The sequence below is a fragment of the Larimichthys crocea genome, chromosome V (genome assembly GCF_000972845.2).
Source record: "Larimichthys crocea isolate SSNF chromosome V, L_crocea_2.0, whole genome shotgun sequence".
NCBI lineage: Eukaryota > Metazoa > Chordata > Actinopteri > Sciaenidae > Larimichthys > Larimichthys crocea.
In genome coordinates, this window is record NC_040015.1 from 5455266 (window position 1) to 5481826 (window position 26561).

The 26561-nt window shown below is 39.8% G+C and overlaps 1 protein-coding gene across 2 annotated transcripts; it reads left to right on the forward strand.

Moving 5' to 3' along the window:
* Window positions 1-2567: 2567 nt before the first annotated feature.
* gsc (goosecoid) lies at window positions 2568-5550 on the forward strand. Of its 2 annotated transcripts, none has more exons than XM_010745718.3 (3): window positions 2568-3095; window positions 3799-4058; window positions 4969-5550. In XM_010745718.3, exons 1-3 carry the CDS (start codon window positions 2780-2782, stop codon window positions 5116-5118), a joined length of 726 nt encoding a protein of 241 aa, XP_010744020.1. In that variant the 5' UTR covers window positions 2568-2779; the 3' UTR covers window positions 5119-5550. The 2 variants fall into 2 exon arrangements, with proteins under 2 accessions (XP_010744020.1, XP_027134538.1); XM_027278737.1 differs by having other exon boundaries at window positions 3799-4052.
* The last annotated feature ends 21011 nt before the right edge of the window (window positions 5551-26561 follow it).

A 26561-nucleotide genomic window follows, 5' to 3' on the forward strand; every position in this document is an offset into this window, starting at 1 on the left:
TCAGATTCATGCATGCAGGAAAAACTGCTCCTTGTGTGCTTTTTATGCACAAAATAAAAGGTGCCGCCTTCAGAACTGATCCACTGTAAATTATTTGAGCTGGAATGTAGATAGGGAATCAAATTGAAATCTAATTTTAAACCTAAAAATCCTGTTTTGATTTGCGTGTTACTGGAGGTGTGTATAGAATAAGCGTAAGTTCAGACTCACAGTGAGCACTCTGCCCTCACCTTAGAGGTGAGAGAAGAATATCAAAGTGAGACCATGAATTACAGCAAGCATAAATCCTCTGCTGAACGTCATTGCCTTCAATAACAATAATAAAATAATAGGTTTTTGCATCATAATACTGCAAATTTATGAATATTTAAATGTTTACATTTAGGAATATCAGTGGACCTGTTTCTGATGACTCAAATGAGGAGCTTCATGCAATGTTGATTTTTTTTTTTTTTTAATTGGGAAAAAATGTGGAACAGGCTCAGATAAATGAAACAATGTAAAACACATTCAAAGCAAGAAAACAAACAAAACAACTGGAACATGAGTGTCTAAAAGAGTACAGATGTTTTAAATACACACTTATTTTTTAGATTCATTTCTAAATTCATATTTCCCGTTGTTGGCAGCAAGTAGGACAAAAGCGTCAGGTAATAAAGAGCAAATGGTATAAAGTTAATGAAACATGACGCACATCTTTCCTGCTGATAGTGAAGACTGACAACAAGATCTACCAGTCTCACAGATTTTTATAGCTAGAATCACACATTTCTTCATATTTGCTATTTATGACAGTGGAAACAGCGTGTTACCGAGCAGAGAATGGTGGCATAGAAGAGAAATATCCACAGGAATAGATATGCACAGACAGCTGTGTCTGCGTGACCACCAGAAGAAACAGCTGGCCGGGTTTCCACGCGGAGTGAATAAATATGGAATTATTACATTAAACACAGGGATCCTGTGTATTCAGCTCTACTAACGCGCACGTGCAGAGATCTGATTTTTAAATTCATCTGACACATTGTTATGCTCCATCTATAATTTATGCAACACGAATAAAACGAGTTGAGACGAGTTGAAGTTAAAAACATGAATAAAATAATTATATATATATAGAAGATAAAGATATATATATAGATATATATAATATATATTGAACATGAACATTTGAATCTTTCTTTCCTCCAGAGTTTGTTGTCAGCAATCTTTAATTTTCTGACACAATCAAATATTTACATCTACCTTTAAATCTGCCGCTGAACAGTTGTTCTAATATTGATATCAGTCATATTTCCGTGCTGATTGAAATCGGTTGTTTTACCGCGTTAGCGGAGGACAATGCGCTTCATTCATCATTTCCCATCTTTAAACGGTGCATTTTCAAATCACAAACTTATCTGTCAGCCTGGCATGAGCATGTGTTAAGACCCCATTGAGTGCTAAATGCAATCAGCGAGCCCCATTAAGGTCTGAACTGGGAATCCACGTTCCTCCACAGCAGCAGCACTCAGCACATGTTGATTAGCGGTGTAAATATGCAATAAGTTCTCTTTTTCCAGGCTGAATGGAGGTGATAATGGGCCGTTATCTTATCCCGGGCAGGGGGGAAATGTTCGGCGTTGTTGACCCCCTCACCAGAAGGAAACGCGCTGATCTGCTCCCCGCGGAGCCGCGAGCGCAGGCTGGATAATGAAATGAAGCCCAGATATAACGCTCAGTGTCTGTCTGTCTCACATGGAAATATGTTTAATATTCATTTAGTCATGCAGGGCCGGGGAGAGGCGAACAAAACAAGTCGCTTTGATTACTGTGTCAAAACACCTTAACATCTCATTCACGCCAATATATGTGCTGACCTCTAAAATAATACATTCATAATAATAACAGTTATTGTGTTTACAGGCAGGTCAGAGCCGGGCCTGCCCGGCGTGACTGCGTGCATAAATATAACGTAGCTTCATTTCGACCCGAAGTTTTTTTTTTTTTCTTTTGCTGATTTGTGTGGTCAGGCCATAGTCATTTCCAAGACATTAAACCCGTAAATTAATAACAACATTTATGCTGAAATTACTTGAATTAATTAAACACTCTTACGCACAAACTGGCCTGCGTGCTGTGAATTATTGGTAAAAGAAAAATGTCAATCACGAGCAACAAACCCTGCTTTCCTCCCCTCACTGCAACAATCACAGAGATATATAAAAATCAATGCTCGATATTTGAGATGTTTGGTTGTTTTTAGGTTTGCCTGACTTCACGGAGGCCCTGTCCGCCCCCTCACTGTAAACACTGATGGAAATGTGTTCCACAGATTATGATGCCTTCACTGACAAGAAAATAATCGGATTACTCTGTAGGAAGAGGCTGTGTGACCCCGTAACACAGTTCCCCAAAAGTCTGCAAACAGTGCGGATTATCTTAATTGAATTAATTCTCAATACACAGATCTGTGGAGCGTTCACACCGCGAGCTGCAAGCAGCTGATCCCAGAGCAGCCGCTCCGCCGTGACGTCAGCGGGCTATAAAACCAGCCCTGCGCTCAACTGGTCCCATTAAAACCAACAGTCCGCATCCCCAAGACGAGCTAGCGGAGTCACGCATGCAGCGAAGAAAAGAGTCCTCACCTCCAGAGTCACCATGACGCACTTTTAGGAGAACTTTTTTTTCCTCCACGGAACACGGAAACCTTTCAGTCAGGACGTTTTTCATTCCACCGACTCCTTCCTCACTTTCCCCGACTTTCCTCTCTGTTTCCGAGCCGCCGCGCACCGGTGTGATGCCCGCCGGGATGTTCAGCATAGACAGCATCCTGTCCGGCCGGCCGAGCTGCAAAGAGCCGCTGCTGCTGCACCGGAGCGGCCCGGTGGTGCTGTCCGCCGGCCTCACGGACTCTATCTACACAGATTACAACGGACTGTACTCGGCTACTTGCGGGCCTTCTCCCCCCGGGATTCAGTCTGTGAACGGGACCCGGATAGGATATAACGGCTACTACTACGGACAGCTGCACGTCCAGGGCGCCGGAGGAGGTCCGCCGTGCTGCAGCTCTGTGCCCGGCCTCAGCCCTCAGCAGTGCCCGTGCATCCCGGCAGGTAGGACAACCGAAGTCTTGTTCTCCTCGAAGTTTGAGAAAGTTTATCTGATAGATAGAAAAATAACACAGAATTTAAATGTTTGAAATAAAAGATGGCACTCGCGTCTTTTTAAGATGCATGAATCAAATATGAAGAGACAATATACTGTAAATAATAATTTTAATTATAAGTTTTTATTTGCTGCGCCAGATTTTAAACCCAAACATTTAAACATAACACTTATTTCATTGAAACAACTAAGTGTGTTTCCTCAAAGTTCATTTGTGACAGGCGCTGTTTGATATTTTGTTTGCTTGTGACCACAAACTTTTCTTTTTAAACATCATCGTACGCACGAACTCGTTCTAAACATTCGGAGATATCCGCGTGTGAAGTCAGATGTTGTGTGATGTCTTTGTCTTTGCTCCGGTGCTGACCCGCGCTGCTGCAGGGGAAATTGCACCGACCTGTTTCCAGATAGCCGCTTTACGCATGGACTCACTTTCATGAGCTGTAACGTTACAAAAACAAACGGTTTGAATTTTCATGCGTGGACTGAAACACTCACACAGAGCTGCTCACAAAGTTTTATGTGTGTGTTTCAGCTGTAATCTGCACGAACGCGACCGAGCCTGAAGCTCGAATCAGCCTCGATCCTCATGAGTGTTTGTCTGTATTGAAACTTTGAATGTTCCAACTCAAGCCTCATGTCTCTCTGCAGGCTACGACAGCCCGGGCTCGGTACTGATCTCCCCGGTACCGCACCAGATGATGTCCTATATGAACATGGGCAGTTTGTCTCGGACCGAGCTGCAACTCCTCAACCAGCTGCACTGCCGCAGGAAGCGGAGGCACCGCACCATCTTCACCGACGAGCAGCTGGAGGCTCTGGAGGGCCTCTTCCAAGAGACCAAGTACCCGGACGTCGGCACCCGCGAGCAGCTGGCCCGCAAGGTCCACCTCCGGGAAGAGAAGGTCGAGGTCAGTGCGGATTCTTTAACCAACACAAAACACAGACAGAAAGAGGTTCAGTCAGAGTCACAATGATTTACAGTGTCACTCTGCAAAGAGATGACACGCTATCATTATTATTATTATTATTATTATTATTATTATTATTATTGTTGTTATTTTATTGGCCATATTTATTTTTTTCATTACTGCAGAAAGGTTTTAATGATATATAAATATATTTTTTGTCTCCACCATCTAACGGCCTGTGGAATAAAAGATGTCACAGCATTCGGTTATGTTCAAATAAATACACAGTTCGTTATAATCACGTAATCACGCCGAGGTCACGTGTGCAGTTCGTTTTGTTTTTAATTCATTCACATCTGATTTGATGTGGAACAAAAAAATAAACTCATTTAGTTTGTAAAGGTAAAACACATTTCTATACATAATTATCTACGGAGAAACAGGCAAGAACCAACTGAACAATAATAATAATAATAATAATGATACAAATAATAATCATAACAATCATAATCATAATGAAGCGAAGTGACATATTTCCCGTGACGTTTGACGTTATTTTAACGTAAAGCTACAACAGATGAAACAAAGATCATCCGTCGAGGCTTCCGTCAGGTCATGTGATTTTTTTTTATGATATTAGCTTGTAAATAAAACAAATAATTTCCCAAATGACACAAACACGCGCATTTAAGTCTTCTGACGGAATATTTGATTTCAAACATCCTCATGACGTCACAATAAAAACTAAAGTTGTATCCAAACAAGAGGAGTGCTGAGGCTCTGCAGAAAGGGAACAGGCTGTGAGGAAGGTGAGGAGGAGTCCGGCCATGCTTTGGTTCTGCACTCGGGCTCGGAGAAGCAGAAGGCCTTCTGTGGCTCACACGTTAAAACTGTGTTTTTCATCACGTAGGTTTGGTTCAAAAACAGACGCGCGAAGTGGAGGCGGCAGAAAAGGTCTTCATCAGAGGAATCAGAGAACTCTCAGAAATGGAACAAATCCACCAAAACGTCCGCGGAGAAAACCGAGGAGAGTAAAAGTGAGGTGGACTCTGACAGCTGATAATAAAACGACCGAACACGGCACCGTGTGTGTGAGTGGATGAGTGTGTGTGTGTGTGTGTGTGTGTGTGTGTGTGTGTGTACTTTTAGTGGAAAGTGATGTGGACTCCACGACATGCTGGTGGTGTGATGAAACGTGTTGCCATGTTGCACAGTTGTACATATCTACATTTTATTATGACGATTCTGTGTCGCTATTTATATTTAATTTAATTTCTTTTTGTAACGTGACGCACGCAGAGGGTCGACCGACACGTCTGAATATATGCTGGTGTTCTATGTGACATTTTTATGGATATTGAATGTTGTAATTCTGCTATTTTCTTTCCGTTGTAACGTCATTCATTGCGCTCAGACAGACAGACAGACAGACAGACAGACAGACAGACAGACAGGTTTCTTTTGTTACGTTATTCCCCAGAATAAGAAAACCGTCGAGTATACATTAAAATTATGAAACATCAGCATCAGTGTGTGCGTGTTTTCTTGGAGCTGTGGCCGTCATGTTGTTGTGTTGAACCAGAGGAGGATAGGTCTGACAGAAACACCGTCAGCTCTCCTCCACCTGCCCGCATCTCTGCCCTAAAACGCGCGTCATCACACGTACGCTCAATAAACGCAGAGAGAAAATGAAAGGATGGTGGGAGTGATATGACGTCAGCTAGTTAATGTTTAATGAACACGTCTTCATTTCACAGCTATCTTTAAAAAACTAATAACTCATCATCAGCTCATCAGGGAGAGAGCGGGAGATGAGGACGAAGCAGACTCTGTACAGTCTTAGTGATGGAGCTGCAACAGCGCTTCACTTCACTGTGACTGCGACGGATGGAATGTTCACATTTAGAACAATATTAACGGGAAGTGAAGTGTGCTGTCACAGACTGTGTGTGTGTGTGTGTGTGTGTGTGTGTTTGGAGACTGAACTGGACTCACATAGACTAGTCTGAGCTGACCCCGTTATAATAATAATACTATATAAGACGAATAATAATAATTGTAATAATAATAATAATAATAATAACAAAACAAAACAAAAGAAATCCAAAAACATTTCCTTCACTTATTTAACATTAAAACGGAATACAAGTTTATTTGGGGCAGTTACATTCTGCATTTAAAAAGAAGAACTAATATCACATTCATAAAGGTATTCATATATATATTTTCCATTCACCTTAGCTCAATAAATAAAATAAAAAAATCCAAATAATATTATTAATCATATTTAATGAGACAAAAAGAGATTTTTTCGTCTGCTCATGTTGATGTCGGTATTTCTAAATGTCTCACAGTCACACTAATAATATTGACACACACACACACACACACACACTGATTTGGTTTCATTACATGATAAATGTCCTTCAGGTTTTTAATCACTCATTTCATCGTGGGGTTGATTTTCACTAACTGATGAATGCAGATTCATGTGTCAGTGTTTAGTAAATGTCCATGCTGCTCATGTGCTCTTTAAGATATCTGCGTGTCAGTGAAGTCTCGCTGACCGTCACTTCACTTCAGTCAAAGCTGCTGCACATTTTTCCAGAGACCAGTCCAGAAGCTTCATGAGCTGCTCCTTTACAGGAAATGACAAAACCAAAATACACTGAAGATGGCTGAATATCACTGTGGTTAATAAGAATCAGGCAAATCATGAGAATACATACATACATAAAACAAATATAATAAATAAATGATCTGTTCACAATGTTTTATTTCCTGGTGTTTGTTCCTCTAAAGATCTTCAAATTAAAAAAAAAAAAAAACATTTTTTTTTTACCAAGCAAATCAAATGCAAACAATTGAACATGAACGGACACACTGCAGGAATGTGCATCAAACAGCAGGCCCTGTGTTACTGGAATTAAAGCAGCCTCTGATCAGCAGTCTGTCACTGAGCTGCTGTAGATCTCCAGGTGGAGTTCACATGGAGGCCCAAAGAACCTTCATGATTACTGTCATGTGACAAATAAACAATACGAATGGTAAGCCAGGCTAAATACAGATAAGACCCACACACTGCCCACATCAGGAGTGTTGAGTGACATAAAATGGTTATCATAAAAAATCAATAATAATAATAATAAAAAAGGACATTTAGAAGCAAAAGGAACAAATTAAGAAGTGACTGTCAGAGGAGATCATTCAGAATGTTGCTGCTCACTGATTGAAACCACAGCAGAGTAGATGTCTGATGAAACTGACCTCCACCCTGATCAGACAGCTGCAGACGCTCACTTCGAAAGCACAAAACAGTCAAGTGCTGAAATTTGGCACCGAGCGCCCGGTGCCAAATTTCTCCTCACTCTGCGGTTACAGTTTCATACAGTATTTTTTTTAATTATGATTTCAGCAATATTTTTATTGTGTTAACCCTTCCAGACCTTACTTTTATCACTTTTTCCAATTTTTTAGCTTTCATACCTGAAGAGGAAAAATAAGACTCTCTCTTTTTCCCATTAAAGGCTGTTTTAACCATCAATGTGTCACTGCACGTGTTTCTACAAAATGTTTCATATTCTAAATGAACAAAACTGACGTGGAAGCACTTCTTATGTGTGTGTGTTTATCATTTAAATGCTAATTAGGCTTCTAGTCTGTTCTAAGTAGAAGAGCCTGCTGCAGTCTGAGCAAAGACAAAGACATGACACTGTGGAGAAAGTTGTTATTATTAATGCCTTATAACTGATCAATAAAACATTTATAACTATTAATGAAACCAGTTCAAATGAATAATATATTTTAAAACGGGTGCCTGATTAGAAGAAGACACCACGATCATGTGGGGAACTCTGGAAGAGTCCAGTAAGCAATCCTTGAGTTTATTATTTTTTTTTAGGTCCCACTCATGATAAATCACATTTGTAGCTGTAGACAATAACATTCAAACATTAAGGACATTACATAATCATCTCATGTTTTATGAGAGAAATGTTTGAGTCTCATTAATATTGTAAACCTGAAATTGAAGAAATGTACAAATGAATATTTAATATGAGTTCAGTATGTTTGTCCTACAGCGTGAGGTCTGCATGTGTTCGAATGAATATTTCAAAGGTGAACTGTTTCTTATTGCACTTCCTGTTTTGTCTGCTGCTCTTGTGTAACTCCTCACTGGTTAGAAATGACTTTGTTACTGAAAGCACATCTGAACGGGTTCATCTGAACAGTTTGTCATTTTTCGGTCCTGAACCTGAACAGAGCATTATGTTATTATATTGATATGAAGCTGCTGTAACGGCCGTGCAGTGATGATGATGTGATGATGTGAGCAGCACATTCTGAAGCATGTTTGAGTGTGCAGCCTGACTGCTTCACTGTGATCTCGGCTTCCTTCTAATCAGAGCTGACTGCACAGCACACTCTGCAGCCCATGCTGCTAACCAGAGGTGGACACAGCAAACACACGGCGCTGTAGATCATCTGCACGCAGGGTTTCCATTCAAAGACAACAGCTACTGCGGCCACGTATATAATCCAGCTGAATACATGTTAGTGCAGGAGTGGAGACGATTCAAACAAAGGTGTTTTATTCTCCTGAGCATGAATCATGTTGAGACTTTCCTCATAAAATACAAACTAATACTAATGTTTGATATGTAATCTATTACAGTTAAATGCTCACAATTCATTTTTAGAATAGCATATTATTTCAGGAGGCTTCAGTCACAGCAGTGCAGCTGCATCACTGAATCCTTCACACACCGCTGGAGAATCAGAGTGCAGTGGTGAGTAGCAGGCTGCTGTATTTCTGTTACCCAATGTTGCTGAGGGGTCACGAGTCACTTTAATACCTTCTTCAGTTTATATCATGCTTACGAGAGCAATAATCCCAAATAAATTAAAATGTAGGAGCGGCCCACAGCTCCTCTTTGTCCTGGTGCTCCAGCCCAGGGGAGTCCAGCCTGCCAGGAAGGCAGTCAGCAGAACAGAATCAAAACACATGTAGAGATAAAAGGAGGAAAATATGGCAAATAATGTTCAAATTCTTTTGAAAGAGCAACATTGAAGATACAGAAGAATTTTCTTTATTTACTCAGAGGACACGTTCTGTCAGCTGTTTTAAATGTGAACTGGAGTACAAATGCTCAGATGTTTACATTTAATTATGACCAATATGCTCATTTTTATGCATTTATTATATGAATAATTTCATTTGTTAAACATTTAAGTGACTATTTAAATCTGAAGAGGTTTTACAGACTGCAGCTTTAATAAACTGAGAAAACCAGCACAGTGTTCATTCTTTTGTTTGCACACGGTGGAATATTGTCGTCAGTGTTGATGCATCAATCCAGAAACAGCAAAAAAAAGAAAGAAAAAAAAGTCAAAGATAAAAATAAATGAAGTGCAGGCAGACTGAAGACATGACGCACTGACAGAATCATTCATGACATACATAAATTTCATATCAAGGAAGATGTAAATGTAATAAAGAGTTACGTGTTTATTAGCCTGTTTAAAGTATTTGCAGCTCACTGATTATGTTTCCTGAATATCCTTATAATATATTCATAATTCCAAATGTCTTTGCTGTCTACAGTACCTGTTTGTTATCATTGTAATGAGGAAACATATCTGCTGACAACACTGACTGCTGCAACAAAAGCATAACTCCTGTTTTCATGGTTGCGTTCCAGCAGCTCACACAGTCAGCTCAGATTAGAGAGAGATCACTGTCACGTTAAATCCTCAAGTCAACACTGATTTAAGGCATGGCACAGAACATATTTACTCTTTCAATAGCCAGTCACAGCCACAGTGCTTCCTTAACCTACAGCTGAGCCTAAACATAACAACACCGCGGGACACTGCTGGCTGTCCGGCGTCGGGGTCCTGTGGTTTGGACCCCCCAGCAGCCACCCTGACCTCCTCAGTGTGACACACGAGCCTAAATCCTGGACTGGAAAGGAACGCTGCCACTTTCTGTTCCCACATTTCCTCCACAGTGTATTTGACAAAAAACTAGTAAGTCGTAAATTTAAGTGAGTGATGAAACCTGAGTCTTTCAAATGACATCATAAAGTCTGTAGAAGATGCCCCCCCACCCCACCCCCCTCCATCTGAGCTACAGCCCGAATGTGTGCTGATCCTGGAAACGTCCCTGCAGTGCATCACTATGAAAGGCTCTGTTCCTTTTTCAGTGTGTGTGAACGCCAAAGCAAAATGGACCAGAGAATATATTTGTCCAGCAAATATTGGAGAGTACATGATGAAAACACTCACAACAAGAAAGCTGACATACCTAAAACTGGACTTTTCATGAATTCTGCTCAGACACACAGTGAGATTCCCCAAATGCTCTGTGCAGGGTGAGTATAGATTCAAAAAAACGTGGCTCCTCATAATTTGCATAATACATTTACATAGTCTTGAGCTATTTAAATCTTCTTCATGCGTAAAAAAAGCTTTCATTCACTGAAATTCTCCAGATTTTTGAGGGAGATGGACTTTGGTCCCTGATAGTCTGGATCCACGGAGAGAAGAGAAGTCCAAAAGGTGATTTTCGCTTTTCGTGCTGCTGTTTGATTGATCCCAGAAAGTTCAAATCTGTAATCCATCCATGCAGGTTTGCATCTACGCTGAGCCTCCACTCACTGAAGCAGATATTGATCTATCTATCAATCGTTCTCCTTATGTTAATTCATCTTCAGCAGACTCTAATGAGAGGAGAAATTATCGCCTCGCTTTCACCTAGTTATGTTTGGAGGAGAGCGAGGAACCGGCCGGTTTTCAAGGTGACTCTTGAAAAACAGATTAGAGCCGGGGCCAGATCAGGCTCTCTGAGATTTGGCACCAACACAAACCATGAAAACACACCATCCCTATTAATTCCTTGTATGTACAGCAGTGATTTATTAAGTGCCTCAATACACAGCACCAGTGAGATCCACAAAGCCCACAGCCAGAGTCATTAATCTTTTTTTCAGCAGCAGTAATTTTCTATTTCACAAATTTAATACAACTCCTTTTTTTTTTTTATCCGTTATTTCTTTGACCTTTTTATGCACATTTCCCAGCACTTGGAAAAACAAAGGTGGAGTCCAAGAAAAATTAGGTATTGAGTTAACTTTCAGAGTAGATAAATCTTTTCCTTTTGCAAGCATTTAAGAAAAAAAAAAAAAAAAAAAGCAGAAGTTGTTTTTCATTTTTTTCTTCTTTCTGTGCGACATTCAGTGGTCGAGCTGCTCTTACATAAGGCCGACTGATGATGCAGGGCCCTGATTCATTTACTCTTTTCTATGAAATACTCCACATCCACATCTGACAGTATCAGTATCTGTGTGTGTGCGTGGTCGGCGGGTGGATGTCTCTGAATGATGCTGTTAGTGTTTGGGGGTCTGGAGAGTTTTAGCAGTCAGGGATTTGGCGGGTGGACTGACAGCTCTTGGGTGGATTCCCTGCTCTAAAGATAGACAGGGGTGTTGGCTGCTCTGTGGTCCACATCCAGAAACATTTCAGAAAATGGCCTCCCTCATCACGGGCGGCTCAGCCAGTCATAAACGAAAGCTAAGACAAATAACGCATATTTTTCCAAAATGTAAACTTCCCCCTATATTATTACCATATTTCACTGGGATGACGCGCGGTTTGGAGTTTGTTTTTGTTTGAGTCCACGACTATCTTTTTGGCCTCTGGATCTTTCCAGAGAGGCCGAGCCTTGAGGCCGCATTAGGGCTGGATGGATACACCGATCCTCGTAAAGGCATGTACAAATACACGCTGCAGAGCACTACCACAGCCATTTAAATGCCCAACATGTGGCTGCAGTATATGGAGCTGCCTGTTAACTGCCTCACCACCTCTGGCTTCATTTTCAAAGAGATTTATTGGATTAAAAAGTGCTTTTTAGATTTATGTGACCATTTTACAACTTCATCTTAAAACTTTATCTAAACTTCACCCGCATTCTAAACCTACATGTTGTTATACCCCTACAAACTAATTAGAACATACCTCAGTCATTTCCCTGTTAGCTGGAGCATGAACACGAGCAGAAAGACTACCTAAAAACTCAATCAGAAGCACATTGATCATCTTTTTTTCAGAATGTGTCAGAATTGTCAAGGATTACTTGGTTACATTTTTGATTATGTCCATGAAATATAACAATTATAGTTTAGGGTTCTTTCATCATAACCAGCGCTCTGTTTACTCTGTTTGTTAGACAAGCGCTCCACTTTGTGGTGAACTGGTGGGAGACAAAAGAACAGTGTTGAGTCAAGTTAAGAAAGAGAGAGAGAAACAAGAATATTTATGGATTTTTTATGGCTGCAACCTTTTTTTTAAAATTTTAAATGATTTTGAAGTAATTCAGAAGTACTCAGATTACACCGTATTGTAATCTAATGGATTACATTAAAAAACATCTCCATGTAATTGACTTATTATTATACATTAACTTAAATATTTCAAAGTATGGGGCGGTCGGTAGCGTAGTGGGTTAAGCGACCGCCCCGGTTCGAATCCCACATCGGACAGCCATTTACTGCGTGTCATTCTCCCTCTCTCTGCTTCCTGCTTCCTGTCTATCTTCAGCTGTACTATCAATAAAGGCATAAAAGGCCAAAAAAATAATCTTTAAAAAAAAATGTTATTCTGACCCAACCCTGACTTTAGATATTATTGTCTAACTGATGCTGCATTATGTTTGCTGACTTCACTACTCATGAACATCTCAATGGATTATATGATAAATGATGATGATATGACTGTTTGTGGTGTCATTCTGTTCACTCAGTGCGTAGGAATCTGGAAAAATCTAATTATCTAAGCAACTGCTACACTGAGCTGCTGTCCAGAGAAAGTTTCATAGTTTTGTTTTAAATAATATCTCTGCTTAATTACAACGAGTCTTTTACTTTCACAGTGTCGGCCATCTGTTCGTTCAGTAATACTTACTTATTAAATAATGGCAAACATAAACATCACCCACAGCTCTCAGGAGCCTTTTACCATATTTCATTTGATTGTTTTGGTTTTCCATCACATATATCGCCATGCTGTTTTGGTTCAGTCTCATTAACCTCATTTCCAGCAGCAGGTTTTTTTCAGTGAAACACTTCTGACAGACCAACAGCAAAGACACAGTTGGCTAGCAGTAAGCACAGTGTAGCATTTAGCATAACTAGCCAAATTTCACAAACACAACTCCAAATGTATGTTACAATTGCAGCTCACATAAGTCTGAATATGCATCTGTTAGCTAACATGCTCAGTTTATATGTCGGTGTGTAATAAACAGCTTGCTCTGCTGCCCCCAACTGACCAAAAACTCAAATCAAATGAACAAGTTTGAAGCTGTTTGTCACTTTGCATTGTACACTGTGGTAAATCATAATCAATATTCTCACAGACTGGACTGCTCTCAATCAGAATCTGTAAGAGAAATCACAGTTTTTTATATTCAGCGTCAAGCTGTCTTCTGGCAGTATGAGCAGGCTTGGAATATTTGATCCCCTTTGTTTTATATTAAATCTATGAGCTGTGTCTTAATCCCTCTATCCTGTTGTCTTTTGTAACAGAGATATCCCCAGAGATTTCCTGGCCAAAGGAAAGATAACACACATATTCAGCAGCATGGCAGTGCTGCCCACGCTTTACAAATACCGAAGTGTAAGGATCCTTTTATTGGCCGAGTTAGCGCCCGCGAAAGCTCTTAACTACTGTAATGTTCTTTCTGACCAGCCGTGTAATTACACTGCCTGTCACCACACAAATCACAGCACACCCGTCATCTGCTGACTTCAATTAGCCGCCCCCTCCCAGCACCCCCACCCTGGCTGGCTTAAAACCACTGAGGAGCCTTAAATCTGAGGAGCTCGAGTGCGGGTCAAAACCGACTGCTGCCAGTGTTCACTGATCTCCAAGGTGGAAGAGGTGATCGTAAAACCCCTGACAACCCTGAGCTGAGCTGCCCTCCAGGGGACGAGACCTGCACTGTAAAAAATATCAAGGTACTGCTAAAGCGATACACAACACACACACACTATAATGTGCGTATTTGTCGTATTCACTGCAGATTATGTACTGCATATTTTCCATCAGTACTTTCTGCTTCTCATTTCTGTGCAACATAAAAATCAACTTGCAGAAGCTTAAAGCTTGTTTGAGTTGGATAATCCAACACTGCAAATATGATTTCTGCTTCCACTGTTCTCAAAGTTCCATTATTACTGGCAGTTCAAAAGTGCATATTGATTGAAAGAGTTGGCCCGACATTACACACACACGTAACATAACTCTGACACAAGGCATCACCAAAATCTGTGATCTGTGGCAGACACTATGAAACTGAATGACCTTAAAAATACATGAATTTACATTAATGTCTTGGAATGAACCAAATAACAGAAAAGCATGTCTTTAAAGGACATTTTTCAAATTACAGTTAAATACTCCATAACTCCATATTACTCCAAAACCATGAGGAGAAAATCTTGTTTTTTAATGAAGAAATATATTTTACGCCTAAAATCTACAAGTAACATATATATATATTAATTCTATATTATATGGCACTGTGATTGATCCATGAACTTAACAAAAATTTGCGCCTTCATTAAAAAAAAGGGGGGTTACCATCTTCACATCTCGGAAACTCTTTAATATATCATCATTCATTTTCTTGGATGCGGAACAATATTAAGGGTCCAGTGTGTACGATTTAGGAGTATGTATTAGCAGGAATGGAATACTATATTCATTAGTATGTTTTCATTAGTGTATCACCTGAAAATAAGAATTGTTGTGTTTTATTTGTTCTTTTATATCTACACTGAGGGGGGGTCCTCTTCCATGGAGTCTACCATTTTGAACCAGACTTTTTCTACAGTAGCTCAGAACAAACAAACCAAACACTAATCTAGATATAGCCCTTTACTTTTAATGCGAATATGGCAGCCAGAGTTTTTCTTACATGTCTGAAAGGAGAGGACGAGACGTGGGAGAGTATTTATTTGGTTGCAATCTGCAACTTCTGCTACTTTAGCAGGTGCTGCTAAATCCTATACACCAGACCTTTAAATACCTGCAGTTCCTTAAATATCATTATTATGTGCTCCTGAAATCAACACTCTGGTCACCTCTTAAGGTGTAAATCCATTCTTAGCTCTGTAAAAGTGTAGGTTTAATGGCATACTTCATTTCTCAAAAATCATGTACTGTATTTTCTGCCAGTTTGATATAGCTGATTGCTTTTTAATACTACAATACCCATGAGCCACAGGCAGTCAAATCAAGTCAGTGTGATTCACAGCTGTAGCAAATCAGAACATTAAGCTTATCATTTGCAAACAAAACATTGTACTGTGGTGAGTTCATCCAAATTGACCCAGGATGCAAAAGTGACCTGAATTTTAACTGCTGAATGTTTGATCAGTGTACATCTCCCCCTCAGCATTGAAAAGTGAATAAGGATTTCATGACTTCATACATCGCTTTACATCTCTGTGCAAAAATATAATAATAATAATAATAATAATAATAACACAACAACAACATTTTTTAAATGCAGTTCATCTTTTGTACTGATGAGGGAGAATTTTGAATCATAAAAATCTTCTCGAGCTCCAACTGTCGGCCATATTAAATTCTCCAGAAATTACTTCTCCCACTTTGCAGCTCCATTCTCTGCAGGTTAGTGAAAGGCATTGCGGTATCTATAGGAAAGTATTAATAGAACACATGCAGATGAAGCAGATGGAAAAAAGTTAATTTCACTGAGTTAGGATTGAATTCATGGGCTGCACTTAACAATGATATGTGATGATATGTGACAGTGGCAGTGAATAAGGAGGCGACTTGGTTCCACCATGCTGCTCTGTGGTTTTATAGTATGATTTCTATTCTGGAGGTCTTCAAGACTCTGCTAGGGGGGCGAGCTCCTGCCAAGACAAACACACCTGCATAATCTAGATGAAGTATACCTATCAAAACACATGTCCGCCTCGCCTGCCCTGCCGCTTGTGCACCGCAGACTAGGGCAATTGTGGTTTTTCAATTGGTTGGTGATGGAGAGCTGGGCTAGAATATACTGGGATGAAAGTCTGACCACTTATTACTGCTTCAAGGTGAAGCTGAGGCTGCAGGCACAGGGGACAGGGTGTGGTTTGGGGGTTGTACTGTAGGATTATAGGGAGTGTGAGGCATGAGGACGGAGAGAAAGGCAGATAAAGATACTTGGTGATGAATAAGAAGTGTAAAGTTAAGACTGAGGCAAAATGGGATATAGAGAAATGTTGTTACACACCGGATAAAGTACATATTAGCAACCCTCTGAGAAGACACCAGAGCCTGCAAACACATACAGTATACAGCTCAAAATATTAAAGTGTTGGAGGGAACAAACAATGCTGATGATTGTGCATGCACTAGTGAACATGAGGCACATTGTCATTGTCGAGACAGTAACTCAGTCTAAAAAGATCAAACTTGCTTATAACATGCTTTGAAAAGATTTTGACATGAGCACCAGATGAGGTCAGGGGACCTTTAAAGTCAATAGAATGTCTGTACAAACTGGCTGATGGCTCTACAGGTAAAATGTCGGGGTTTTTTGCAGTTGGAAAGGCACAAAAATGTTTTTTATGCCACAAATATGAACTCATGTCGGATTCAAATTTCCAAAAAATAAAACAATCAGGCATTTCATAATCACATGCTATGAGTATATATATAAATATGATTATATAGATATATATAAAATATGATATATATATATATATATATATATATATATATATATATAATATAAAAATATAACACTCAAATACATAATGTTTGGTGTATTCAATTTTTTAAGTAATATCCGGTTGTTTTGGCAAATGCTTTAAGTGCTCACAACTTTAAAAAAAATACTGCATGATTAAACACTTAAACACATTAATTTTAAAAGAATAATAAATCCATACAACTTTACATAATTAAGTTCAATTACTTACTTCTCCCAGGGTAATTAGTTTCCTATATATTTTTAAGTAACCTTAACTTCTTTTAATAATGAATTGTTTAATTTACAGTGTATTGACCAGGTATGCTAAACTCTCAAACACACATATGATTATCTACATGTGATTATGTATATTAGACACAACATTCAAAACTAAAAGCTTGTGTGTGTTGTGTTTGTTATCAATCACCTGTACCCAGATTGCACATGTGACAACATCTGTAACCAATTAGATCGCTTTGAAAACAGAGCTTGAACATCATAGACTAGATTAGGACACAATGGATGTGTCACAGATGAGATGTGGGCCATTTGGTTATTTAAAAGGCAGTTTTCCCCTACCACTATTGCCAAATGCTCGCTCATGGTGGGAATTGTTGAGTCTCTGTGAAGAGTATGGTCTGCACCTGAGATAACCTTTGTTATGATATTACGCTATATAAATAACACTGAATTGAACTGAAATGACCATATACTCATCCATTGCTTGAGGCTTCTGGAAGCTGGTCAGTGGGTCCAGATAAATTTGAGCCACTGTAGCAGGGGTCATCTGGACTCATGACAACAGGTAAGAAATCCTACTCACTATAAGATTTTACATTTATTTTAAAAAGGAGGAAACCTGATATTCTATTTTCTTCAGATGTCCCCACACAGGAGGAAGAAATGACCTGAACAGGAACAAGAACAGAAACAACACATCATATCGTACCTTTGTTGTCATATGGGATAATGTAAGTTTTCACAACCTACTGTGGTCCATAATTAGTTCAACAATAACCCACACTTTCAAGTTCTCCCCCTTCAACCTTACTCTCCTTTCATGAACCTTATCAAGGAGTTTGTTTCATTATGACGTTTGAATGTAAATGACTGCCAACCCTAACAACGAGCAACTCTCCTCCAGGCAATGTAAGAGACCTGTGGTGACATTCATGTGGAGGCATTCCAGGACCGGATGCACCACTTAAGATAGTACTTCCCTCCAATGTTTGGCCAGAGAGGACATCGCTTGTGATGTTCATGAGGTACTGTGGCCAGATGCACATAGAAGCCGGGATGGGCTGTAATTGCAATATACCATATTAATAGTATATAATATGTGTATAATACAGTAATGGTCATGTAATTTCAGTAAAAGTAATTGTGTCTGATAATGATAATGAGTATTGAGCATACCCAACATTCCCCATTGCATTTGTGTTTCTAATCTATAATTCCAGCATGCTACACATAAAAATGGAAAAGACTCTAGTTAATAGTGTTTTATACCTAGCACATCAGTATATTTATATGGTGTTCATTGTGATGCAAAAATATATTTGAAATTAGTTTATCTACTTTTAAAAGAAGATCTTTTTCTATTTTTTCAACAAAGAGGGTCTGAGTTTCAGACATTGTGTTTTAGCAATTGTACAACTCTGTAAGCTATATAGAGATATTTCACTGAATTGATTGTTGGTGGTGTGAGATGAGAATAAAAGTCAGAGGATCACCAGGAATCACCTCTGGGTAATCAAGTCACCAAATCCATGGCAATCCATCCAATATCTTGTCTGGATTCAAGTGGTACATTGACCAAACAAACAGAATGGTGGATCTACCATGGCCTCTCCATGCAGATACTGTGGCTAAAAAAAGAAAACCCAGAGACCCAACACTGGATAAAGATGAACACACAATAATCTAAACCCTGCACACCACAGTCACCAGTTAACAAAAGATGGACATTAAAACTATGGTCTCATTTTGGTTTCATCCTAAGAAAGTGGTAACAAATTTGTTAAATTTAGACAAAACAAAAAGTTCTTGTAATTGGACCCAAACAAATCAATTCAAATCAAATCAATTTTATTTGTATAGCCCAAAGTCACAAAGTACATTTGCCTCAGAGGGCTTTACAATCTGTACAGGGAGTGACACCCTCTGTCCTTAGACCCTCGGTTCGAGTGAGGAAAAACTTGCCCACAAAAACCCTTTTAACAGGGAAAAAATGTGGAAGAAACCTCAGGAAGAGCCACAGAGGAGGGATCCCTCTCCCAGGACGGACAGACGTGCAATGGATGTCACGTGTACAGGACAAATCAACACAAACATATTGTACAATGACTGATAAAATGACAATGAATTATAATGAATGATAAAAGTGATTACAGTAATAGATATGGTAGTAATAATGACAGTAATAATATATGTAGTGGGCGTCATGCAGGATCACAGCAGCAGCCACGATCCACAAGAACCTGCTGGACGACAGAGCACAGAAACTCCGGGGAAGTTTGGTTAGTAACATGCATTAATGCAGACATGTCCACCGATGGAGGAGATAGGAGAGATTTGGAGAATATAGAGATATAGATATATATATATAGAGAGAGGAGATATAGAGAAATATAGAGAGATATATTTAGAGACAATGATATAGAAGAGGAGAGATGGAGAGGAGAAGTATAGAGAGAGAGAGAGAGAGAGAAGAGAGATGAGAGAGAGAGAGAGAGAGAGAGGAGAGAGATAGAGAGAGAGAGAGAGAGAGAGAGAGAGAGAGAGAGAGAGAGAGAGAGAGAGAGAGAGAGAGAGAGAGAGAGAGTTTTCGGTAAGGGAGATGTGTACATCTTCAACCAATACCGTGCCTGGCTAGGCATAACCCTCGGTGGGGTCCCCCGGCGTGTATATCCTATGGCAGCATAACTAGGGATGACCTGAGCCAGCCCTAACTATAGGCTTTATCAAAAAGGAAAGTCTTAAGTCTATTCTTAAACACCTCATAAACTCTCTTTCTAGAGACTTAGTTACTTTAGATGGGATCACCCTGGCCTCCAGCTCCACTGTTAAAGAATTGGAGTTGTTTTTGATCAGGATTTGTCCTTTAACGTCCACATAAAACAAATTTCGAGGACTGCATTCTTCCACTTACGTAACATCGCTAAAATTAGACGTATTGTCTCTCAATCAGATACAGAAAAATTCATCCACGCATTTGTTACTTCTAGGCTGGACTATTGTAACTCTTTGTTATCAGGCTGCTCTAATAAGCGTCTCTTAGGACTTTTGCAGTTAATTCAGAATGCTGCTGCACGTGTTCTGACAGGAACCAAGATCAGAGATCACATTTCTCCCATTTTGGCTTCCTTGCATTGGCTGCCTATTAATCTAGAATAGATTTAAAATTCTTTCCTTACTTACACAAGCTCTTCATGGTCAGGCACCATCGGATCTAAAAGAGCTCATAATACCTTTACTACCCCTTCTAGAACACTGCGCTCTCAGGATGCTGGGTTCCTTGTGGTTCTATAGTTTCCAAAAGTAGATTGGGCCCGAGCTTTCAGCTATCAGGCTCCTCTTCTGTGGAAACAAACTACCTTTCTGGGTTCGGGAGGCAGCATGGTCAACACCTTTAGAATAGACTTAAGACTTTCCTTTTTGATAAAGCTTATAGTTAGAGCTGGCTCAGGTCATCTCCTTAGTTATGTGCCATAGGATTAGACTGCGGGGGACCCCAGGGGTTATGCTGCCAGGCACGGTATTGGTTGAAGATGAACAACATCCCTTACCGAAAACCCTCTCTCTCTCTCTTCTCTCTCTCTCTATCTCTCTCTCATCTCTCTCTGTCTTTTCTGTTCTCTCTCTTGTATCTATGTCTCTCTCTATCTCTCTCTCATCTGTGGACATGTCTCTTAATGCATGTTACTAACCAAACTTCCCCGGAGTCTGTGCTCTGTCGTCAGCAGGTTCTCGTGATCATGGCTGCTGCTGTGATCCTGCACGACGCACTACATATATTATTATGTCATTTATTACTACCATATCTTTTACTGTAATCATTCTATCATTCATTGTGATTCATTGTCATTTTATCAGTCATTGTACAATATGTTTGTGTTGATTTGTCCTGTACACGTGACATCCATTGCACGTCTGTCCGTCCTGGGAGAGGGATCCTCCTCTGTGGCTCTTCCTGAGGTTTCTTCCACATTTTTTCCCTGTTAAAGGTTTTTGTGGGCAAGTTTTTCCTCACTCGAACCGAGGGTCTAAGGACAGGGTTGTCACTCCCTGTACAGATTGTAAAAGCCCTCTGAGGCAAATGTACTTTGTGACTTTGGGCTATACAAATAAAATTGATTTGATTTGATTTGATTTGATTTGATTTGAACAAAACTCACATGGTGAGTGTGCTGCATGGTGCTTTTGTGATCCTTTGAGCAGCCCAGTAAGCTTTCCATGAATAAAATTGTTACTGTATATGAATATATACACAGTACAGCTCCAGCGCAAACTGCACACAGGAAATTTATTTTTCCTTCTTCAAAAAGGTCTGTTGATAACAAGCTCTGTCTAAAAACAGACATTATAAAAAGCACATTAAACAGAGAAGTGATTAACTTTTTATTTTATCAGTCATAATATCTATGGTGACACACACAGTGTTTGTGCTGAAAAACGTTGATGATATTATTAAAAGAAATCTTTAACAACACGAGAAAAACACTTCCGGGCAGAGGGTCCTCGGTTGTCCAATCAGATTGTAGCTCACAAATCGTCAGTGGTCGAGCATTCTGGGTAGTGTAGGCCTTTCCGCTATCCAAAACATAGGAATAAAAGTTTATTTCTCAGGCTAGAAGGAGAAAAAAAACATACTGAGGGCCACAACATGAAGCTATCTTATTGTTGAATTATCAGTGACACTTTGGCGTGTTTGTGCTGAGAAACGTTGATGATATCAATAAAAGAAATCCTTGACATAGTGAGAAAAACAGTTCCGGGCAGAGGGTCCTCGGTTGTCCAATCAGATTGTAGCTTGCAGCGTCATGTATCGCTGTGGTCGGGTTATTATTGGAGTGAATGGACGGCTGGAGCTCTGCTCTGAGCGTCTCTTACCAGCGCAAACGGATTATACTGGAGTCAATGGACAACCCAGAGCGTTTCATACAGACGCGGAAGGGTACCTTTTACGTCGGTATCAGACGCCAAGGGGCGTGACAAAGCGTCGGTATTTTACGCGTTGGGAATGAGAACGGGTTGTGGATTCACAGTCAAATCAAAACAGGATAACAGCTGCTATGCATATCCTTCCCAGCCTTACTCTCTTGGCCAAATATGGTCAGTTCTGCCTCAATGGCAATGCCAAACTTGAGAATTCAAAAGTCCACAAACCAGTCCACAAATCAAAGGGTGACGTCACGGTGACTTTAAACTTGCATGCAGAAAACGTGCAAACTGGAGATATTGCAGCTCAGCCTACATGGATGCAGCAAAACAGCAATTTTCAACTTAATAATTTGTAACTTATGTTGCTTACAGTATATATGTACTGCATACAGTATTTAGTAAATTCACTCATACTGTACAATACTACAGGGGTTCTAGTGTTCTAGTGCTCCCTGTCTGCATTTGGCCACATTTTTTCATCAGCATCACATCTTATGTCATGTCTGGAGATGCGTCTTCTTGAATGTCTAATCCAACACTGGCAGTCTTTTGGAGAAATATCTCCACACTCCACATTCATGGCATCCAGTTAGGACATCTGGTCATGTGGATGGTGGTCATAAACATTCCACCTCCATGCTGAAAGAAACTCCTCTGTGGGGTTTAGGAAGGGCGAGTATGGAGGCAGGAATAGTGCTGACATCGTGGGATGTTCAGTAAACCAGTCTGCGACTGCAGAATGCCACATTATCCCACACAACTACAAAGGGAGGGAGGTTTCTAGCCCATCAACTTCTCTCCTTCACCAGCACAAGTCAAATATGGAGGTCATGTATTAAAGCAAAGAGCCTTTCTTTATTGTAGGGGGCAATGCTGCAGACAGTGGAAATTAGCTCCTGTCCAGTCTTTGGACATCCACTGTTGCTCTCTGTCCAATCACATTTCTTCACTTGCAGTGTGTTTTACCAGGTTGAATCCACAAAGATGAATATGTGAGTAGTCTTCCTTCTCCAATTTTCTTAAAAATAAGAGTAAATCCACAGCTTTACGGTACTGTACGCTATGCATAGCTGTATATGTGCCCTGTTTAGTTATTGAACAGCTTACCTGGACATTGAGTTCACGCATTTCTCTTAAAGGCTAAAAGTTTACTGCTTCATCTTTATTTTATTTTTCTCTATGACTCTGGCAGTTGTTGTGCTGACCACATATTCTCTAAAGTCATCTTGTCTGCCAGCACTCTGTCCTGAATTTCCAGCAGTTTTATTGCATTGTTGCCAATGTCAACAATGTCAATTTCCTGCTCATCTGAAAATATTCTGCCTCCCCCTCCTGTGGGATTCAACCTTTGGATTCTACTGTAAAACACAAAACAATCAATATAATTCAAAACGTCAGGACATGTACACTGTAATATGTAGTTCAACTATCATAGAAGGATGCACAGCCCACCTGTGGTTTTGCTGGAAAATTGGTACTACTGATGCAACTTAGACTATCCCAGAGAGACCACTTTTTACAACATGGTCAACAATTGTAGCCTTTATTCCATTAGACCTCCATTCCCTCTCCTTTGTCCCTGCTTGGTAAAGAGACTACAAACAGCACACCTGGGTAGGCTTTCAACTGAAACTGCAATCAGTACATTTGTAATGATTATTGTTGTAATCTAAATATTCTGCTAAGATTTTCTAAATATTTCAATATTTTAAGTGCAGAAATTAGCAAAATCCATCTTTCTGTTTTTAACAGCTGTTAGCATTTGATAAAATGTGCTGCAAATATAAAATAGTGTTTTGCAGATTGTGGATTTTGGAAAAAGTGCTCATTAAACAGTGCTGGTTCTGTTGGCGAGGGACTGAGATCTTGACACCAGAAGCATTCTGATCTCCATTTGTGGTCCCAGTAGTACTGACCAGTTACTTTTGAGTTTCCTTTAGTTGCACCAGTTTGTGTGGAGAGCAAAAAGATGCTGAACGCATTGCAATCGTACAAATGCAATCTCAGAACCCATTGGCCATCGTCTAACAATGATTTACTGTTTGATTTGTTTTTTTTAGTTATCAGCCTTTATAAGCAAATATTTGTATTTAGAGATTGACAGAAAGTATTAAAATGTTATTCTCATGTATTGAGTTGCTAATTAGACTGCAAAGGAAGTCTTGACCTGGGTAGGTATTATCTTTTTTTGGGTCCGCTGGCTACAGAACCCCAAAAGCCCAGAACATTGGTCATCGTCATCAGATAATAACCATTGTTATCCAAAAATGTTGTTTCGCTAACTGTGTAAAGAGATGTATGTTAAGACATAAAACTTCTAATGTGAATTAAGGACATTTTCCTGACAACCATGTGCTTTCATAACTGCATGAAAAAAGGGTTTTACAAGTTGCAGGAGAGCCGATGATCTCTTGATTTGCAGGGTAAGCTCATTAATGTGGTTTTGATGGCAGGTTTTGTGTTTGGGTGTTCAGAGTGGGGGAGCTGTAGGTGTACATGCCCTGCTGACCTGCAGTGGAATGTTTTCCACGAGTTCAATCCTACCCTCAGGGGATTTCTGGGTTTTTTAGCTGCTGCTCACCTCTGTCGTCGACATTATCCAGAAAACCTTCGGCGCAGCACCACCTGAAACTTCCAGCAGGCAGCATATTTATATCACCCTGCAATGTCAACCCATCCTCCCCCACTCGCCTCCACCCAATCGGCTTGGACTCATAGTAGATCGCTTGTTTTTGACCCCAGAGTGTCCCCCCTTGTCCTCCTCCACTCTGTCTCCTAGTTGCTGAGAGCGAGGGGTAAATAAAACAATGTGTGGATTAATGATCAAGTGATTTGAAGGCTGTGTTCTTCCAAGGGCCAGAGCAAACCGCTCTTTATTTACCCAAAGGATAAATCAAAATTATGGGCTGTATCAACAATAGAACTGTGCTCCCCAGAGAAAAAAAGTAAATGATAGATCATCAGTGGAAAAGACTATGCTATGAATTACACAAAGTCCCTTCTGTCTAGTTATCTGATAATAGCTGCTCCTTCACACGCAAGAATATGACACATTGATTAATTCAGGTTTTCTGTTAAACACTCAGGAAAAGGAAATCCACTGTGGATTATGTCACATGGTAATAGAGGTGGAAGAAAAAAAAAATCACACCTACTGGACTCTGTCCTATTTGATGACATGTTTTAGACGGTAAACAGCAAATACAGTTTGATCAGGTTTGACAGAGAAACATCTTTACACCTCATTGACTCACTAGCTGTTTAACAGATGGCCTTAATGTTATACTGTGCAGGGAGCAATAGTTGACCTGAGCTCAACTATTGCAAGTTGGGTAGTGTCAAGCCTTGGCTATGATGTTTTGTTTTAATCCTAGGGTCAAGACTATCACGTCTGCAAGTCCTAATTCATTCAAGTACATCTATTATCAGGAAAATATCTCATTAATTTGCTGCACAAAACACAGTTTAGAACCTTTTTGATATGATATAATGTTTATAATACCTTAATAATGTTTAACATTTTTATATGTAATTAACGTAACCTCGTTTTCATTTGTGGAGATTAGGTTTCACTTTAACTGTTGATCAGTGTCAAAAAAGTCACATTAAATCTACGTTTTACCATTTTTGTTCAATGTACAATGCACAGTCATTATTGTACAGTTATTGGGTGGAGGGGAAGTTACAGAACAATGGAGTGATTTGCTGTAAGTTGTTCTCTTTTCTGTAACAATTGATGATGTTCTCCGCCTTTCTGTGTCTGGGACACACCTATGAAAACTTCCATATATATCAGTACTTCCGTGATTTTTTCTGTGTCAGAGAGAAAGGCATGCACTTGTGGACTCCCTATATTTAGTGTTGAGGGCAGTGCTCAGTGTTTCTTATCTTTCAACGTGTATGTCCTATACAGCTTCCCCTGGAGCTGCTGCTTCACCAAAGAACAGCTGCATCTGCTTATGGCTGACATATAGGGAGTAGATCCTAATTGACTGTTGCATTAGATTTGCTTGTCAGGCTGCCAACTCCTGCTTTAAGCAGCTAGTGGGCTGCTGAGGAGAGGACGAATCACATAGGCTGCAAAGTCATGGCTTCAAGTGTGTAAACCTTTGCAGAAATGGTTGTCTGCACAGGCTGCTTCTGCCCTCTGCTGGAATAAAGATGTAATACAGTGAAGGGATAGGAGAAAGTTTCAGGGTAGTGCACAAAATGTTAGTGATAGATACGAGAATATATTGATGTAGGACCAGTTCCTCTCATACGTATCAGAGGGAATGAACAGACAGACAGTACACGGACTGAGCTGAAGACATCAGAATGTACTGGCAGCTTCAAGTACAATCCATACATGCATGTTTTTCTGTATTTTTTACATAATGACTAAGGTTGCAAAGGGGTAGAAAGTTTCTGGTTAATTTCGGGAAACTTTCCAGAAACTTTCCAAAGGACGTTAAGCCCAGAATTTGGGAAATATTCCAATTAACTGTAAATTGGGGATAATTCAAACAAACTGTATCATATCCAAACATAAATATAAACATTTTTCAGACAGCCATGTAAAATAA

Bases quoted from the DNA above. Each gene is read 5' to 3' on its own strand.
- gsc (XM_010745718.3), top strand. From the start codon at position 2,780: ATGCCCGCCGGGATGTTCAGCATAGACAGCATCCTGTCCGGCCGGCCG. The intron at 3,096-3,798 runs GTAGGACAACCG...GTCTCTCTGCAG, and splicing joins GTGCCCGTGCATCCCGGCAG to GCTACGACAGCCCGGGCTCG. The intron at 4,059-4,968 runs GTCAGTGCGGAT...TTCATCACGTAG, and splicing joins TCCGGGAAGAGAAGGTCGAG to GTTTGGTTCAAAAACAGACG.